The 19,922-nt window shown below is 42.7% G+C and overlaps 1 protein-coding gene across 3 annotated transcripts in view; it reads right to left on the bottom strand.

Moving 5' to 3' along the window:
• Positions 1-494: 494 nt before the first annotated feature.
• ADGRF5 (adhesion G protein-coupled receptor F5) overlaps positions 495-19,922 on the bottom strand; it is a 63,851-nt gene continuing 44,423 nt past the window's right edge. For all 3 annotated transcript variants that reach the window (XM_065681781.1, XM_065681780.1, XM_065681779.1), the window contains 12 exons: positions 19,634-19,867; positions 18,546-18,710; positions 18,192-18,410; positions 17,723-17,941; positions 16,433-16,585; positions 15,035-15,231; positions 13,837-14,016; positions 11,099-12,469; positions 10,158-10,199; positions 10,000-10,059; positions 3,231-3,315; positions 495-1,877 (listed from right to left, as the gene is read on the bottom strand). In XM_065681781.1, coding sequence (XP_065537853.1) covers positions 1,798-1,877; positions 3,231-3,315; positions 10,000-10,059; positions 10,158-10,199; positions 11,099-12,469; positions 13,837-14,016; positions 15,035-15,231; positions 16,433-16,585; positions 17,723-17,941; positions 18,192-18,410; positions 18,546-18,710; positions 19,634-19,867 — 3,005 coding nt within the window. In that variant the 3' untranslated portion in view covers positions 495-1,797. The remainder of the gene's footprint in view (positions 1,878-3,230; positions 3,316-9,999; positions 10,060-10,157; positions 10,200-11,098; positions 12,470-13,836; positions 14,017-15,034; positions 15,232-16,432; positions 16,586-17,722; positions 17,942-18,191; positions 18,411-18,545; positions 18,711-19,633; positions 19,868-19,922) is intronic.

Below are 19,922 nucleotides of genomic sequence, written 5' to 3'. Positions count from 1 at the left end.
GAATTGTCATGGCTTTTGAAATGCTGGCAAGGACCTTGCCTTTCAAGATCCATCCAAAGACAGCTTTCAGTGCCAGACAGCTCAGCATCGCATCACATCCTGATTTCTCATTCACATACAGTCAAGACCCTGGCTTAGCTAAACTGGGCAGTGTGGTGAAGCCTCAGGGGTGAAATGTCCACAGAGGTAAAGTGGGTGGGACTGTGCCATCTACATGGACTTGTACTTTAGAGCTTATGTCCCACACAGTGGGATTGTATGATTCTGTAGCAGATCAGTATTGCACAAGCTACTTCCAGAGTGAGTTAGATCAAATTGCTGTCCAAAGGCAAATATTGGTTGGAATAATGTGGAAGGGTCTGATTTTCAAGTTTCCACTGGCCATGCAGTTCAAAGAGATTCTGGATTTTCAAATATTTCTTGATCTCTGTACTCAAGTTCCAGTATTATATCTACATCTTCAAGGAAAAAGAAATTCTTTTCAATATAAATAGTACATTTGATTGATGCTTGTTTATTGTTTTCAGTCATTACCTGCCCATACCAACCCATTGCACATGCCTGTAACTGTAGTCAACAGTTTCACATCCTGGTTCATCCCAAAGTCCTGGGAATGGGTTCACCACTGGCAGACATAGGCCTGATTCCCCAATGACCATATGGGGTTGTACCACTCAACAGCAGTGTTTGATAATGGCCTCAAATCTAAATCTTCATGATTCCACCTACTATATTTTACATTAACTTTTGTAACATCTCTGTGCACTATAAATACTTTGCAGGCTCTCTCATAGCCCTCCACTTTAGGCAGGAGTCCTGCCTTTAAAGGTATACAGGCTTGAAAATAGCTGTTTCCAAAAGTGTAGTATTAGAGCAATAATTTATATAAAACCTTTCATCCTGCCTGGCACATGGTGGTTTACATTCACTGCAGAGTTGACTCTCTGAGCCCTCCAAGTGTGATGCTTCTCTGAGAGGACCCTCAAACATACAGACTTTACACAAAAGATTCCTTACATACTTAACACTACTTATGCATTAGATAAATGCAGTTCCCTCTGTGGTAGAGGGCAGCAACCATCATCCTCTCACCACATATCAAGGGAAGGACAACTATAGTTAAGGATATAAAGCTTCCTTTTCTTCAAAAATAGTGCCACATGGAGCTTTCAGTACAGAACTTTCAGTACATTCCATCTGAAGAAGACCATGCAGGAATCATCATGGTCTTCGTTTAACCCAAGTTAAAAGTGAAGATCTGAAAGGGACCTTCTTAATTGTGAATCTTTAGTTCCAGAAAGTCTTAAATAGAAAGTGGAGAGCACTATACCCTATGGACTTTCCAAACTCTTATATGAGGGCAAGAGACAAGCTATGAGGTACTCGTGTATCTATCTACACAGGCTTTTGGCATCAGTCTGAGAGTTGATAGGGGAAATACTAAAACCACTGGACAGCAGCTGTTTATACAACTGCAACTCATGGCTCAGTACTGCGCAGTGCTAAGCACCCTCTTAAAGGCTGAGAATTCTTCACTCCCAAATGTCTTTTCCAGCACTTAGAGGCCTTCAAATCCCTGTCATCTCTTCTGGGATTGGCAGCCCCTGTAAAATTCCACTTCTCAAAGCTTCCCTGCTTTACACGTTAACCAGAAATGATTATTCCAGAAGAATGCACCAAGGCAGTTTACTCAAAATGAAGCAGTCCACTTCTTGATGACTCACAGGTACTTTTTGTGTGCGTCTTGGAAAGGGGAGAGGTCCCTTCAGAGCTATGTGATTTAGCATTTGCAGTGCCTCAGTTAAGCAAAGAATATGCCTTGGAAGTGTTTTCAGAGGAAGAGCTGGATGGCTCTGAAGAAGATACTCTGTATTTTCCTGCAAAACAAAGCACAGTGGTTAGGCATAAGGACAGATCGCTTGAGACATGTTGTCACTGCAAAGCAAGGACAGTTAGACTGTCCTGGTGACACAGTTGGCTCTGACTCGGTCTGCAGCCCTGATACTAGCTGTGTTACAGCAGTACAAGCAACCACAGAAGTCAGTGTGTTTGGTGACACAGCCAAGATATGTCAGCCTGAACTGATGATTATGCCATGGGGTAGTAATTTGCTCACACAAATGCAGGGACTTAGTGGTCCTCATTGAGCATGGTTGAGATGAATCCCAGCTCCCTCCTTTTGTGACCATGAGAATCTAAACTAAGACCCAAGTGCAGAGAACCCAGGAACAAAGTGTGGAAGAGAGTGGTAATAATACAAGGGTCTCAGGTGACAGCAGCATGGGAGGCAGTTATGGGCAGGTATCTTTCTTGTGGTAGGGGGCTTCTGTATCTGGTGATTGTACTCATGTAAACTTACTGTAGCAGAGTAAGAAACCAACTTCTCCTTCTATTATTTGACTAATAAACTGCCTCTTAAAAAGCAGTTGCTTGCCTACATTAAATTCCTCCTTATACCCCTTTGACCAAATGTCACAATCATCTTCTCTGAGCAACGGCTGGATGCAAAGATTACACACTTACATAGGAAAGAAATTACTCATATTTCCATCAGTGCGTCTTACAAGATAAAGTCATAACTGAAATGCTGACATCCATAAAATGACAGCCAGAGAACTTTTAAAGAGATATAGCTACAAGGTGGTGAAGAGTACATGAACAGTAAACGAAATGAGGAGCACTGTCAGGATATGATTAAGCCCAATCATATGGGTTTTAGAACTGATGAAGCATACCATTTTCCAATACTTGTTTTAGGCTTTAAACTGAAAGAGGTAGATTTAGATTAAATATTAGGAAGAAGTTCTTCCCTGAGAGGGAGGTGAGGTGCTGAAACTGGTTGCCCGGAGAAGCTGCTGCTGCCCCATCCCTGGCAGTGTTCAGGGCCAGGCTGGATAGGACTTGGAGCAACTTGCTACTAGTGGAAGGTGTCCCTGGCCAGTGGCAGGGGGTTGGGACCGGATGAGCTTGAAGGTCCCTTCCAATCCAAACCATTCTATGAATCTATGATTCTATGATTATGCTGCTAGCATTATGCTACAATCACGATCAGTCATGTTAGTGATACCAATGGCTTACTGTAGTTCCTTTGTATTAGGAGGTTAAATGCCATCTGCAGGTGGATGGATAGACAGATATACTGATAGATAAAAGAATAGACAGCCCCTGAGAATGAGAATGCAGGCAGAACCTTATTTGTGCTTCAGTAGGTGAGATTTATTGTCACATACCTGTTTTCCCACATAAGTTGTTAAAGGTTCTTGAAAATGGATAGCTCATAGCAAGCATTGGTGTCACCAGGATCAGGGAGGTTGACTGTAAGAGGGAAAAAAAAAAGCTTTTTGTCAAAAGCCTGGAACTTTCTTAGCAGCCACATTGATGGGGGAAAAGTATAAAACTTAATAATAAGGTGTCAGTAGTACAAGCAGGCAACCCACCGATGGACAAGTTAGATGTTTGAGAGGCATCAAGTTCACCCACATGCATGTTTATGATTGCAATGAAGGAGACCAGTTTTGAAAGAAACTGCAAAGAAACGGCCGGACACAAACAGCCTGTCTCTAACTGCTGGCTAGAGAAGACTGGGTGGGCTCCAGAGTCTATCATATCAGACAGTACAGAGTTCTGGTCCCTTATGTGAGGGAATATGTCCATTAAGGCAACCAGAAAAGCTGAGATTTATGTGCTTATGGATGGTCCTTGAATGCCAACAGCCTGATAATCAGAGGCAAATTTAACTTGGCACACTAGAGGGCATTGGAACACAACTCTTTACAGTCCAGATGGGCAAGAAGAAACGCTTGCTGCTAAAATGAAGTTTCTTTTTGGGGTCTGGAATGGCTTGGTATTCCTCTAAAGATGTGTTTAAAAAATGTATGGAAAACGTGGGGTTTTTTTGTTCAGTCCCTCTCTGTTCATTAGGTTGTACCATGGTGGCGGAAATTGAGAAGTTTTGTGTATTGTCTCCTGTATCATAAGGTGGTAAAGGAAGACGGGATATGAATCATATCTAAAAAGTCTGATCAAAGACTTTGATCTTGCTTAATTTATTCCTTATCTTGCTTAATTTATTCCTTATCAGCAGAACTACCAAGGAAATATGCCACTTCCCATTGGGGCAGCTTCCACAGTGTCAGCTAGAGTTGGAAGAGTCTGAAAAGGAATTCAGAACTGAGGTCCAAGACTTGTTATCTCTACTTTATTCTGCTGGATGTGTCAGTATAAGATGGAATGAAGAAACTGACATGCTTAATGATAGTTGTATCAGTTATTCCTGCCTTCCTTTCAGTATCCTGAGACAAAAGAATTTTTTCCCATAGTCAGAGTAGCATCACATACAGCAGGTGTCTTTTTCAAATCAGAAAGAAGGAATGGTGCTGGGTTCCCGGGGTAATCCTGCTGCAGAAAGCAATAGGATACTTGGAGTACTGGTTAAAAAAAATCCATGTGGATTATTCTGGGCATCCTAAATGAAGAAAAATGAGTCAGAAACTTCATCTTTCCCTCTGGCGATTGGAGCACTTAAAACTTAGAGAGCTGCTCTGTCTCCTTCCGGGCCTTCAGCATGTTGCTGGAGGGGGCATGATGAGAGGTCACTGCATTAATGATATAGATAATGGGAAAAGTGCACCCTCACCGAGTCTGCAGAAGATACAAAGCTGGAATGAGTGGCTGATAGATCAGATGAGTCTGCTGTCATTCAGAGGGACCTCAACAGGCTGGAGAAATGGAATGACAGGAATCTTATGAAGTTTGACAAAGGGAAATGCAAAGTCCTCCTATCCCTCAGGAGGAACAGCCCTATGTACCGGCGAATACAGGGGCCATCTAACTGGAAAGAAGTGAAAAGGTCCTACACCTGGGCTGGAGCAATCCCGGGCACAGCTACAGGTTGCGCAGAGAAGAGACTCAGAGCAGCCCTGTGGAGAAGGACTTGGGGGTGTTGGTCAATGAGAAAATGAACATGAGCCGGCTTCAGTGTGCAGTCACAGCCCAGAAAGCCAACCGTATCCTGGGCTGCATCAAAAGGAGCGTAACCAACAGGTCGAAGGAGGTGATCCTGCAGGTCGAAGTTCTGCTCTCGTGAGACCTCACCTGGAGTATTGTGTGCAGTTCTGGTGCCCTCACCATAGAAAGGACATGGAACTGTTGGAACAAGTCCAGAGGAGGGCCACGAGGATGATCAGGGGACTGGAGCACCTCCCGTATGAAGATAGTCTGAGAAAGTTGGGACTTTTGAGCCTGGAGAAGAGAAGGCTGCGTGGAGACCTCATAGCAGCCTTCCAGTACCTGAAGGGGGCCTACAAGGATGCTGGGGAGGGACTCTTTGTCAGGGACTGTAGTGACAGGACAAGGGGTAACGGGTTAAAACTTAAACAGGGGAAGTTTAGATTGCATACAAGGAAGAAGTTCTTTACTGTGAGGGTGGTGAAGCACTGGAGTGGGTTGCCCAGGGAGGTTGTGAATGCTCCATCCCTGGCGGTGTTCAAGGCCAGGTTGGACAGAGCCTTGGGTGGGATGGTTTAGTGTGAGGTGTCCCTGCCTATGGCAGGGGGGTTGGAACTAGATGATCTTAAGGTCCTTTCCAATCCTAACCAATCTATGATTCTATGAAAAGAGAGACAGACTTTTCTCATTGGTGCCTACTAAAAGGACAAGAGGTACGAATCAAGGGGCTGACTGGCACGGGTGATACAGTTGTGGGGGTCTATTACAGACCTCCTGATCAGGACGAAGGAGTTGATGAGGCTTTCTACAGGCAACTGGAAGTAGCCTCGCGACTACATGCCTTAGTCGTCGTGGGGGACTTTAATTACCCCGATATTTGCTGGAAGACTCACACAGCCAGTCATTCACAGTCTAGGAGGTTCCTCGAGTGCATTGATGATAATTTCTTAATGCAAATGGTGGACGTACCAACTAGGGGAGCAGCGCTGCTAGATTTAGTACTCGCCAACAAGGAGGGTTTGGTTGAAGTGGTGACGGTCAATGGCAGCCTTGGCTGCAGTGACCATGAGATGGTGGAGTTTAGGATCCTGTGTGGGAGGAATAGAATACCTAGCAAAGCCACAGTTCTGGATTTCCGAAGGGCCAACTTTGGCCTCTTCAGTCAACTGCTAAGGGCAGTCTCATGGGAAAGTGTACTAGGCGGTAAAGGGGCTCAAGATAGTTGGTTAGCATTCAAGGACCGCTTCTTCCAAGCTCAGGATCGGAGCGTCCCAATGAGTAGGAAGTCAAGTAAGGGATCTAGGAGACCGGCGTGGTTAAACAAGGAGCTGCTGGGCAAACTCAAGTGGAAAAGGAGAATCTATGGATTATGGAAGGAGGGGCTGGCCGCTTGGGAGGAATATAGGACAGTTGTTAGAGGATGTAGGGAGGCAATTAGGACAGCTAAGGCCTCCTTGGAACTCAATCTTGCTAGTCGGGTTAAAGACAATAGAAAGGGCTTCTTCAAATACATAGCAAATAAAACTAAAACAAGAGGCAATATAGGCCCACTGCTGAACGAAGTGGGTACCCTGGAGACAGAGGATATAAAGAAGGCAGAGGTGCTGAATGCCTTCTTTGCCTCTGTCTTTACTCCTGCAGACTCTCCCCGAGGGCCCCGGATTTCTATAGCCCCAGAAGGAGTCAGGACAAAGGAGGAGTTTGCTTTGGTAGATGAGGATTGGGTTAGGGATCAGCTATGCAAACTGGACATCTGTAAATCGATGGGTCCGGATGGAATGCACCCACAGGTGCTGAGGGAGCTGGCGGAGGTCATTGCTAGGCCACTTTCCATCATCTTTGGTAAGTCGTGGGAAACGGGCGAGGTGCCTGAGGATTGGCGGATGGCAAAGGTCACACCAATCTATAAGAAGGGCAAGAAGGAGGACCCGGGTAATTATAGACCGGTCAGCCTTACCTCCATCCCTGGAAAGATGATGGAACAACTTATTCTTGACTCCATCACTAGGCATATCAAGGATGAGGGGGTCATTAAGAACAGCCAACATGGTTTTATGAGGGGGAAGTCATGTATGACCAACCTTATAGCCTTCTATGAGGAAGTGACTAGGTGGAGGGATGATGGTAGAGCGGTAGATGTAGTTTTTCTTGATTTCAGTAAGGCATTTGATACTGTCTCCCACAGCATCCTCATAGATAAGCTAAGGAAGTGTGGGCTTGACGATCAAGTAGTGAGGTGGATCGAGAACTGGTTGAAAGGAAGAAGGCAGAGAGTTGTGGTCAATGGCGCAGAATCTAGCTGGAGGTCTGTGACTAGTGGAGTTCCTCAGGGGTCGGTGCTGGGACCGGTGCTGTTTAATATTTTCATCAATGACCTGGATGAGGGAACTGAGTGCGCATCTGGAATATTGCGTCCAGTTCTGGGCCCCTCTGTTCAAGAAGGACAGGGAATTGCTTGAAGGAGTCCAGCGCAGAGCCACAAAGATGATTAAGGGAGTGGAACATCTCCCTTATGAGGAGAGGCTGAGGGAGCTGGGTCTCTTTAGCTTGCAAAAGAGGAGACTGAGGGGTGACCTCATCAATGTTTACAAATATGTGAAGGGTAGGTGTCAGGATGATGGAGCTAGGCTTTTTTCAGTGATATCCAGTGATAGGACAAGGGGCAATGGGTGTAAACTGGAACATAGGAAGTTCCACGTTAACATCAGGAAGAACTTCTTTACTGTAAGAGTGACAGAGCACTGGAACAGGTTGCCCAGGGGGGTTGTGGAGTCTCCTACACTGGAGATATTCAAGGCCCGCCTGGACAAGTTCCTGTGTGATGTACTGTAGGTTACCCTGCTCTTGCAGGGGGGTTGGACTAGATGATCTTTTTAGGTCCCTTCCAACCCTTGGGATTCTGTGATTCTGTGATTCTGTGATTCTGTGAATGAGAACAGAGCCAGGCTTTTCTTGTTTGTGCCCAGTAAAAGGACAAGAGGCATTGGGAGCAAACAGAAATACAGGAAATGCCACTTAAGAAGAAACTTTTTCACTGTGAGGTTGTTCAAACACAGGAAAAGGCTGCACAAAGAGATTGTGGGGTCTGTATCCTTGGAGCTACTCAAAATCCAGCTGGACATGACTCTGAGCTATAGCCGACCATGCTTTGAGTGAGAGGGTGGTACTAGATGATCTCTGGAGGTACTTTCCAACTTCAGTGACTCTATGACTTCATGGAAGTTGGAGTGATTCGAGTCAGTGCTGCTGCTCTGAGCTGACAGTCCAGCCTTAATAGATGCCTTAACTCCTTCGAACATATGTACCCATCTGTCTTAATTATTCTCATTTTTAAGTCTGCTTCCTAGTTCTTTAGCAATACCTGTGCAGACTTTTCTAAACCCATATAATATTCAGATACCGATATAAAATTAACCTCTATTGTCATTTAAGAATGATGCCAGCATTTATCACCATTTACTTTTTCCACTATAAGTGCCAGTATTTAGATTCCGATGCCTTCAATCCCTTACCCATCCTTGTGTGGTGTCTTTACTGAGGGATTATTAATGCAGAAGTGTAAGCTGAAACAAGCATTTCTGGACATAGAGCTATTCATCCTCATGCAACCGTCCCAGATACAGGTATTTTATCCCTGTTGGCTGAAACTTCTCTGTATTCTGTGTCTGGGAATGTGGCTCCTCTTGTGCAGAAGTAGAGACGAACACACCTTTGTCATCAGCGGGAAGCGGGTAATAAACACCTCTGTAGTCCCAACATGTCTTCAACCAGCAGAGTTCTTTGTGAGGTGAATATTAGTCCATAGCCTCAGCTCTTGGCCCTCTCCTAGGGCTGTAATACATGCCCTGGGTCACTGAGGCTATGATTCCATTGTGTGGGTGGCCTCCTCTATTCTGCTTTAGAGTTTTGTCAAACCTCATTGTAAAAGCAGGCAGTTCTGTGGGTTTACTCCTTTGTGCACACTGAGAGACTGTCTCCCAACCTTTCTAGAGGATACTGGTTGCTTAATGTCATAAGCAGAATTGCACTTGATTGAATGCAAGTATCCTCTAGCCCAGTTGCTTCTTAATCCAACACAGGCTATATCAGAAGCCCTAGGGAAGAGTTTCATAAAAGCAAAGCAGCAGTTCTCCAGAATGTTCTTTCCCCTTCTGCCTTTCAGAGGTACAAAGACTTCTGGAGGCAAAGGCAATACTTTGGTGTTTAACAGCCTTTAATGGCCTATTAACCTTACACAGCATGAAGTAAATCAAGGCTCATAAGGGGATACAGAGTACAGGTTATTTTCTCCTCTCTCCTTCCAGTTGTGGGCAGCAACGTGAGAACCAATAGACAGACACAGTCCATTAATACATGGCTCTGTGGTTGGATAGCCACAGAGCAGGTCAAAAGCTTAAGGGTAAGAACCAGAGAGCGTGTCAACAAAGGATGGTTGGTGTTTACTGCAGGCTGCCCAATCAGAATACTACTGATGAAGCCTTCTTACTCCAGCTTGCAGGAGACATCGTGCTTGCAGGCTCTTGTCCTGCTTGGGGACTTCAACCATCCTGACATCTGCTGGAAAAGTAGCACGGCGAGCTATAGGCAATCCAAGAGACTCCTGGAGTGCATTGAGAATCACTTAAACCAGGTAATAGAGAGCCCTATCAGGGCAGATGCAATACTGGACTAGATGGCCAGTAGGAGAGGTATGGATGGACTGTTTGGTGGGTCACATGGAGAGGGTTCAAGTTGCCATATCTCCATCCTTTCCTGCTCGTAGCTGAAGGGCATCTTCCCCAAGAAGTTCCCTTTGTATTTCCCTTAGGTTGTGAATAAATACTAGTGCCACTGAAATTTTCTGTTTTCTAACTTAAAAAAAATGTAATTTCCATTATATTTTGTGGTTTATGCCTTGTGGAATTTAGATCAAATGTCCACCAACCTCCTTCTAATTATTTACTAATCATAGGTGAAACAATGAACTTTGAAAATGTGCATCTGTTTATGCTGTTAGTATCTTCTCTTTTATTCAGCAGTAACCGAAATAGATTCCTAGGTCATACTTCTAACCTTTGTCTGCTGAGAACTCCATTTGGACATTGAATTCCTTTTCAGCAGGGCTTCTTGTATCTATTTGTTAAAAAAATATGATCAATTGGTAAATGCAGAATTATGTTCGAATTCCAACAGTATTTTCATGCAATATAAGAAATAATTTGAATTCTTACCTTCTTGTCCCAGAGAGTCCCAAACACCAAAATGAATAATCCCTAGGAGACAGACAGTTACATGCAGTTTGATGATACCTTTTAATTGCAGTACTTAATAATTATTTCAAATATTGTCCACGTTGACCATTTAAACTCTCAGCTCTTTGACAGAGGACATTTTTCTAACTGCATCTCATAATGGAGTGTTAATGTGGTAAGAGTTTGCCTGGCCAGGCCTATATAAACCTGATGTATATCTCTTCTGTAGAAGTGGCACAGATAGTTTGCCAGCACTGAACACATTTAGAAGAAGGCACCACTGTGTATGGAAGACATGCCCTGCCTATACTTCCCAGATAAGCTAGCAGTTTGAAGCATACAATTTTTATGCTGTTCTTTAGAGACAGAGTAGACATAACTACTGTGTCCTTAAGAAATCCCATTGTATTAGGATCCTACTGGCTACTTAAATATGTTGTTGCAAAAATCATACTGACTGAAAACTCTCAATCATGTGTATTCATTATTAGTATTATTCATCTGTTCTTGGTGACTTTCATGTTCTTTATACTAATTTCTTGAACACACAAGAGATAAATATGGTGCCTCCAGATGCACTAAATGAAACCAGGCAGCTGAAGCTTGCCCACCTGAACATAACAGGGCTATTTTCCTGATCTTCAGGAATGAAATTCTTCCCAAAGGTACTGACAAAGTTGTAAGTTATCTTTAAGTCAGCTTTATCTATAAGGCACATCTGTTAAGGCAGCTGGGAATATGAAATGCTGCTGAATTCCTGGAATAGGTTTCTCAAAGAGCCCTTTGGGAATAAGGATGTGTAAGGTAAACCTGATCTCTCCCAAACTGTTTTTATTCCTCTCCAAACACAGCACTACAAGAATGTCACTACATGTTAAATGGTGAGACAGTAAACAAAACCACATGTATGTGCAACTCACCTGCAATGCATTGAGAAAAGCAAAGAGGATATGGAAGATTCGATGACTGTTTTTGATGATGGTGGCAAGACCAAATCCCCAGGTAAGGCCTAATAGGGGTGTCAAGATGGCCACACTTTTGCCAATTTGAAACAAAGAGTTCCTCTCCTGCCTGTTTGACCTGTCCCCAATAGTTGGCCTCAGTATTTTTATTATAACAACTGCAGTAATGAACAAATTCATAGCCACAATGATCAGGGCAGGTATGACGAAGGCCAAGAGAGCTTTGCTGTCCTTCCAGTTGAGCCAGCAGACATCCTTTCTGGTGTAATTGTTCCTTGGCAGTGTGACAGCAATGGTGATGGCTGCAATGGCAAAGGGGCATCCATATCCCAAACAGAATGCCACTGCTTTCTGGGAGGTCTTGCTTGTGTTATGCAGGATGAAGACCAGTCTGTAGAAAAGAATGAGGCCCAGGCTGAGCATCCAGAAAAAGACACACAGGTAGAATAAATGGATGAAGAAGGTAGCCACTAAACAGATACCTCTGCTCATCTGTTGGTTTTGGTCATTGATGGAGGCAGTGACAATGAACCAAATATCAGCAATCAGAAGTGATGTAGCTATGTTGAGTATACAGACATGGCGCATATAGGAGGTTGTGTTGTTTGTCACGTATTTCCAGACTAAGGATTCAATTATAATGCAGACCACCAAACTCAAGATTGAAACAGCCAGGCCAATGTAGGTAATATAATCTTCAAAGATTAACTGGGAGGATTTATCAGGTGACATCAGAATGGAGAATGATGTCAAGTGATTACAGGAGCAAATGACAAAATCTTCTACCTCTGTGGGGGTGCAACCATTAGTATCCCAGCCCCCTCCAAATTTGTTGAGTGTGAAGTTCCAAAAGACACATCGGGGCATCTTTAGAGACAAGTTTTTCTTTGCGAAGGTCATATTAATATCGAACTTCTGGCTTCTGTTGCTGCTCACTGTTGTTGATAGCAGTAAACCATTCAGATACTCAGACTCATTCTGGAGCAAAATACGTCCGAGCTTTGAGTACATCACACTGACAATGGTCGAATTTTGGGTTAGAGTCTGAATCTCAGTTTCATCAATAAGCACACTAACTGTGAGGTTTTCTGTACTGCGGAAGTTCTTATTGTAATCCATGTTGCTATTTTCTGTGACAACTGTACCTTGTAGCTGAAGGCTGTTTGCAGAGACAGCAGGAATGGTATTATTAACTGGTTGGAGACGCAGGGAAAAATTTTCTACTGATTGAAGTAACGAAGAACTTTTGAGTCTCTCTTCTTTATTCAGGTCTTCCCAAACTTTAGCTGTGGAATCAGCAACAATGAAGTCCACTGTAGAGAGGAAATTCTGGAACAACAAAAGAATAATGTTGTTACTGAAATCCCATACAAATCACTGTTGTTTCTGATGGTAATTTTTGTGTGGGCCTAGAATTGCCTTTTGAAAAAGCCCAGCATCTTCTTATGTTGCTCAATCCATGTGAAACCTACAGTTGTTAACCCTCTGAATGCTCTATTTTAAAGTTTCCAGAAATGGAGCTGTGTGGTGCTTTCTTTTTTATATATTATTTGGTATTTGTCTTCTCCAGCCTTCTTTTCCTTCTTTCTTGGGGTTCGTGCTATCTTTAATTTGTCACTTTCTATCATGGAGGGTTCTCCAGCTCCAAAACATCATCTCTTTGCTCAGAAGAGCAGTGCTTTTCCTCCGTACCTCACAATCGACGTTTTTAAGTATTTCTAAGATTTGCTTTGCTAATCATTTGTTGTAACACATCTAATTGACTTTCCTTGCTTGATCATGGCTCCTGGAATTCACTCTCCCTAACTGTATTTCAAACTTTTTTTCTATTTCTCCTTCTACACATAGAATCATATAATTATGGAATGGTTCTGACATTTTAAGACCAATGCAATCCCCTTGCTATAGGCAGGGAAATCCATCTTGACCTTCAACATTTCTAATGATGGGGCATTCACAACTTCTCTGGGAAACCTCTTCCTATGTCTCACCACCCTCATTGTAAAAAAATTCTTCCTTATATCCAAACTAAATCTCCCCTCTTTTAGTTTAAAACCATTGCCCCTTGTCCTGTCACTACAGGCCCTGGCAAAAAGTCTTCCTCTGTCTTTCCCATAAATCCCCTTTAAGCACTCAAAGGCTACCACAGTGTCTCCCCAGAGCCTTCTCTCCTCCAGGTTGAACAACCCCAACTCTCTCAGCCTTTCTTCATAGGAGAGTTGTTCCAGCCCTCTGATAATTTTTGAGGCCTCCCTCTGGACCTGCTGTAACAGGTCCGTGTCTATCTTATACTGGGGAACTCCAGAGCTGTACGTAGTACTCCTGGCGGGGTCTCACTAGAGCAAAATAATGGGGGAGAATCTCATCCTTCAACCTGCTGGCCATGCCTCTTGTTATGTAATCCAGAATACAGTTGGTTTTCTGGGCTGCAAATGCACATTGTGTACTCATGTCCAATTTCTAGTTGCTAAGCATATCACATCCTCTCTTTCATGCACAGGCTTCTTGTCTTCATCATGTTGACCTTTTATAAACTCTTTTGTATCTTTGCTGTCATTTCATATTTGCTGTCTTAATACTTTCGTGTTCCTGACCCTAAGTAACTGTGGAAATTCTTCAGGGAGAACGTCATCCCCTGTGACATAAGGGGCCAAAGGGCTTTGTAAGAATAGGTAAGACTTAAAATAAAACCTTACTTGAATAGTGAGCTCCTCTGCATCTGCTGGGATAGAGGAGATCATATCCAGGATGGTAACAATTGCGCCTAGGTTTGCAGGAGAATTGTTTATTACGTTTTGCTCCTTTTCTGTGTTTTCCTTAAGCTCTGCAAGGTAGTTAGGTAGGTTTGCTTTTGCCTCAGGACTGTTGACCAAGGACTGGAATAGAAGATAACAAACAGCACACCACATGTTTGCAGTTTGCCTAGAGCTTGATCTTCCTACATAATGGCTACACCTACACCAGTAAAATAAACAGAACCAGGGTCATTCTAGACAGGCTGTTAATGTTCAACTCTCTGACCCTCCAGAACACAGCATCCTAACCTGTTCTGGGTTAGTATCTAGGGTATTGTGGAGAGTGGTGTCTTCGTGACACAGAACAGTCTTGTCTGTGCTAACTCTCAGACTCCTGGCAATAAAGTCCATTCTGGTAATGTTGGGGGAAAAAATAGTTTGCCTGGACCAAAACATATGAGGGAGCAAAATCTAGCAAGTGACAAAAATATATAACTGAGTGGCTGTACCTCTGCCTGGGACCTTGCTGTGCCTAATTTACTAAGATAAACATAGGAAGTATTTGATGAAAAAAAGACAATTGTTCTCATCTAACCTCACTGAGGGAAAGGTCACTCTGAATGGTTTGTACAAGCAAACACCACTATGGCAGGGTACCTAGGCTGCAAATCAAGGCCCAGCACTTATCTGTGAAGCATGGTGGCTGAGGGGAAATGCTAAACAGGGCCTGGGTCTGAGGCTGGGCAGTGGCCCAACTGCATCATTGTTAGTGTACTCTGTAGCACACTTTGGGTTTGTGGCAACAGCATTCCCGGCTGAGCATGGTTCAAGGGACACTGCAGGCCAGTGACGCTATGAATAAGGTCACCTTGCCAGGGGAAGAGGGTGTTTGCATCTATGGACATTAGCCATGCAATGCAATGTGCCCTCTGTGTCGGAAAAGGGGACTTAGCCTCACTGACTTGTGCAGATATAGGTACAATTCTTTATATCTTTTAGAACATAGTTTTAATTATTTGATTTTTTAATGCTTCATAAATTTTATATTATATTATTATTATTTTATATATGTTAAGCAAAAAAAAAAAAAAAAAAACCCCAAAATATTTGCTCTCTTCCACTCCCACACCCCAGCCTCTAGAAAACTCATAAATGTTACCTCAGCACTAGTCAGCAGGTTGCTTATTGGTACAGATAGGCAGTCATTCCTTTCAAGCCTCCAGGATTTGCCAGAGCACTTGTAACTTTTACTGCCTAGGGTAAAACCGTATGGATTATCTGACTCACAGCATGGCTTTATTAATATGTCTCCTTCTGTTCCAATCCCAAAGCTGTCTGAGCAGGAAACTTCCTTATCTGTATTGAGAAAAAGACATGGAGGTGGAAAACTAAGAAGCAGGGAGATGAATAATTTACACCCATCAAAACTGTGACATCCTTAAGTTAAAAAGTCTTTAAATTACCGAGGATTTCAGCTTGCTTTCTTCATTGATTATTACTTTTTAGGGTCTATGTCTTGCATTTCCAATTTTTTGGAATCATGAAATTGAAAATGAAATTTAATAAAGCTCCTTGGTTTTGAATACTGAATTAAATCAACAAACCAATACCCAAAGTTTTAGGATTTGTCTGTTACAGTGCAGGGCTAGATAGAGGCGGAGTGGGATTACATGGACAGCTATGTGAACAGTAACTCACACAAAGTTTGTTCTGCTGTCTCTGTGCTGCTGCATCATTAATAGGAAATTCATTAAGACTTTGATTGTGAGATCTCAACAGCTTTTGATGGAGAGTGAGTCCTGCTAATTGGTGTCATTTGGTTTGTAATATCAGTAAGTATCTGCTGTGATTCAAATTAGGCACCACTACTGTGGAAAAACCAAAAAATTCTACATTATGGGGATGTGCAACATTTCTTTCTTTCCAGTTTAGAATAGAAACGGAAATATTCAAACTCTGGTCAGAACTAAACTTTGAAACTGGATTTAACAAAGTTGAATTGTAATTACCCATGTGTTTAAAGTGGACATGCTCTCCCACAGGAGGACCTCCTGAACTAGGTGACTTCTTCCTGAGGCACCACAGTCTTATCTTTGCTAAATTGTTGGAGCAAGCTGGGAGATGTTTGACCACATTTCAAATCAGGAGATGAAGCTTGGTGGTGCACGCTGCACCATATAGAAGTAGGAACAGGAGATCTATAACTAGAACTACAACTGTAACTATAACTACAACTACATGGAAATAACTATAACTATATGGATATAGATACAGATACAAGAACTATAACTGCCTGGGAACATACTGGGGCCACTGTCAAACACAGTGAAGACAAAACATGTTGTCTATTTTTCTTTTTTTTTTTTTTTAATTACAGCAAAATTGATATTTTCCTCTGTATTTCAAAATTTCTCATCAAATATAGAGACAAAAAGTCTTAGCTAACAAAACCTGCTCCTGTTAGGTGTCACCAGTGATAAATCTGTGGCATCTGATTTAACAAAGATATTGGGATTTCCTATTTAAAAGCTTTAAATAGCAACTTTTTTTTTCTTACCAGCTATCAGGTGCAGTCTTATACTTTCACTGTTGACTTCCTGTCCAATGCGATTAATAAACTTGCAATGTGCTCTGAGCTCTTTCGTCTCGCTGCATTCTGTTTCTGTGTAATTGCACATGTAGCAAAACAAATTTCCCTTTTGCTTTTTCTCTGTATGGAAGGATTAAGATAAGTTAATGCAGATTTGGGGTCAATCAGCTAGCAGACAGCAGAAAGCTTCAGCAAAACTTCCTTTCCTGTGGGTCCTAGAGAAAAAAAACTTCCTTTGTGGAAAGACTTCCTTTCTGTACACTGATCTCTGTCTGTTACTCCCCATGTAATACATCCTCTGGCAGCTCTTGCGTGATCAGTACCTCTTCAAATCCTGCCCAAACCCTCCTTTACTGTGCAGGAACCAGAGTTTGCTTCAGAAACTGTTTTGGAGAATGCTTCTTCCTGCTTCTGCTTCTACCACAGGTGTTTCGTTTAGGCTAGGATACTTCTTTGCTGCTTTTATCTGGTTCTTTGTAACTCAGGATCTGAACTACACTCTGATTGCTTTTCAGTATGCCTGTGCCTGAGGGTTAATGAATGCGATATCTTCTGAGATCTCAGCATTTCTCTTAGCAACCAGGGGATTCCTCAGTCTCCTCCTGCTTTACAGTTCAGCCTGGGCTTGCACTCCTGCATGTCTTCTGGGTTAGTTTAGGTGGGCTGTTGGTTTTGTTTTCAAATTAACTGTTTTGTAACCCACTTAAAAGCTTCTAGTCTATAAAAACGTGCCAGGAAGCTGTAGAACTGCCTTAAATTTGAAGACATAGAAACCTAGGCTTTTGTGCTGTTAAAGATACGCTACCTGTATCCTTGAAGAAAACAGAACAGTTCTTTGAACTGCATTCTTAATGAGTTATTCTACATTTTTCATTAATTAGTAGACCTTGTTAAGTAATGTTTCCATGATAGTTAGTCCAAAAAAGTGGCAGTGTGGAAGATAAAAGCAAATAAATGCAGTCCAGCACTTTCTAATCTGAACCATGGTGAGGATGCTCACTTCTCACTGCCTGGCAAGGCAGACCAAACATTGAATTTACCTATTTATCACTACAGCAATGACTTCATTTGCTCTTCTGTTAATCTCAGCTGTGCTCAACAGGCATGGTAACCTAACCACCCTCAGGAGTACTTATGAGTTGTCATAATAGCAGTAAGATTGAATTGGTTACAGAGACCTAACTGAAAACAAAAAGTCAAGGGACTGGTTGTGACACATAATGCAACTAACGATTCTGCAAGTTTATGATTTCTTACCAGCTTGAAATTCACTTTGTTGAACCACAAACGTAACAGTGTATTCTTCCTTGGTGTTAGCACTTATGCAGCACTCGAGGGCTTGCTGCGTTTTGCACCTCATAGGTGATGCAATGGGGTCTATCAGGATGTTCTGCTTCAGAGGCAAGGAAATAACCTCAATTGTCACATTGGCAGAACTCTCTGCGTGCTTCTGGTACAGTGTGCAGATGTAGGTGCCTGAAAGGAGTGACACAAAAAACATGTCTCAGTCAGTGCAATTGGTTCTCAGTTTTTGAATGGTCCTGGGTCCTAAACTAAGCAAGTACAGTGCCGTCAGCAGCATCAAGTCTTGCTGTCCTCCAGCAGTTTTAACTCCTGCTTTAATTTACTGTGGCCAGACTGCACAGCGATTTGCAGGGCTAAGGATACTATAAATGATGCAAAGATTTCATTGCCTTTGTAGCCAGTATAAACCGTGTTCACTCACCGCTCCAGTCCTGTGTGGCAGTCTTCACTGTGAGCACAGATGTAGCTGGAAATTTGCTGGTTTTGATGCATGCATCACAGTCTACTATTTTTGTGTGATTTCCAGACTGGATTTTCCAGCTGATACTCTCATAATTGCTCACATCACTTTCACATGTTAGATTGAACGAGTATCCTTCCGAAACTGCTGAGTTTACGCTTGAAGATATTGTTACATGGGCTAAGACAACACAAGACAGACATCACATTTCTGAGAGTCACTTACTATAATCATATCCTTACAAATGACATGTCCCAAAGAGACTACCCATGCACTGCAGTGCTGGTGGTCTGTTACATGCTACCTGACTCTTACCTGTCCGGAAATATGTCACTCTGATGTTTTCACTGCGCCTGGCACCATATCCAGTCTGTAGCTCACATGTATATGTAGTCACTGTACCTGACTTTTCAGGTGGGCATAGCGACTCATTGACGTTCAACTTGTATTCAGTGCAGTTTTCACTGAAACTGGCGACTCCTAAAGAGAAATAAACATTCCTTGAAGGGCTGTGGATGTCAAAAAATACCTGGGCTTTGGAAACCACAAGCAATCACTCCAGCTAAGGAAAACCTCGTGCGTTTATATGATAGCATGGCACTTTTAATACATCATTGCTGAAGTTCGTTCACATTTTTTACTCTGTTTTTCACAGTATTATCCCAAAGGCTTAATTGTCTGCACGGTGCTGGGCACCTACTGCCTAAATCAGTCTCAAAGCATCAACATTGCTTGGCCAGCTCAGGATAAGCCAAAATTTAGAATATTCTGGTTTGGCCTAACCTGATTATCTGAGATATTTAAGATGAGTATCTCTTTGCAACACATTTACTTGGTGCTTTATTAACTCTTTCTATATACATTATAAGCAAACCCTTGTGGAATGTTACTGGCATGTGATATATCACAGCTACAGGTGGAGAGGGAAACTGTCCACTCAGTATTAAGCTATGCTGCAACTGCTTTAAAGTGTAGCGCCTGCCTCTCTTGATTGCCAGATCTTGGTATGTGGTACAGAGAAGCTTTTCATTCCCCAAGAATGATTCTGGAGATAGCAGAAGAGACTGATGCACTCACCCTTGCTCTCAAAACTAGACAATAACAAAATAAAGCATTTGGGAGAAGTTGGTGTGGTGCTGCTGCTGGCAGCTGTTTGCATCCAGGACAGCACAGTTTAAAGCACTAATGTCTGCACAGTACATGGAGATACCCAGAAGCCTGCTGGCTCTGGCACAGCACATATGGAGTCTGTACCATGCCGTCCATCAATCATCTTCCTGCCCCCCACCTTTGGAGCATACCCTGTATTCATCCTAGTACTTGGCCTTTGGGGTGGCCAATTAGGAGATCTTTGAAGAGCAAACAAACCCAGCAGGTGGAAGACAACCGTTTGTTAATCTTACCTGTCATATTGATTGCTCCATTTACTTCCCAGTGACCAGTTAGTGATGGTAAGTGTTTGTCAATACAACAGGACAGCAGAGGACCATTTGCCTGCATTTCAGGACTGTTGCATGTAACATTGATGTCTTTTAAGTTTGGAGTGATGTATAGCGGAGACACTGCTATTGTTTTCGTGGCCTTGTATATCAGTGTGTTAAACTGATCGCTGTTTGTGAAAGTGCACTTATAGGAACCTGTAAAACATAGGCAATATCTTACCATTAAGAAGATGTTTTGCTGGTTTTTCCT

This window comes from Lathamus discolor, chromosome 5, assembly GCF_037157495.1.
Source record: "Lathamus discolor isolate bLatDis1 chromosome 5, bLatDis1.hap1, whole genome shotgun sequence".
NCBI lineage: Eukaryota > Metazoa > Chordata > Aves > Psittaciformes > Psittacidae > Lathamus > Lathamus discolor.
Note: the sequence above shows the minus strand (reverse complement) of the source record. Positions and strands in the feature narration are given on the sequence as shown.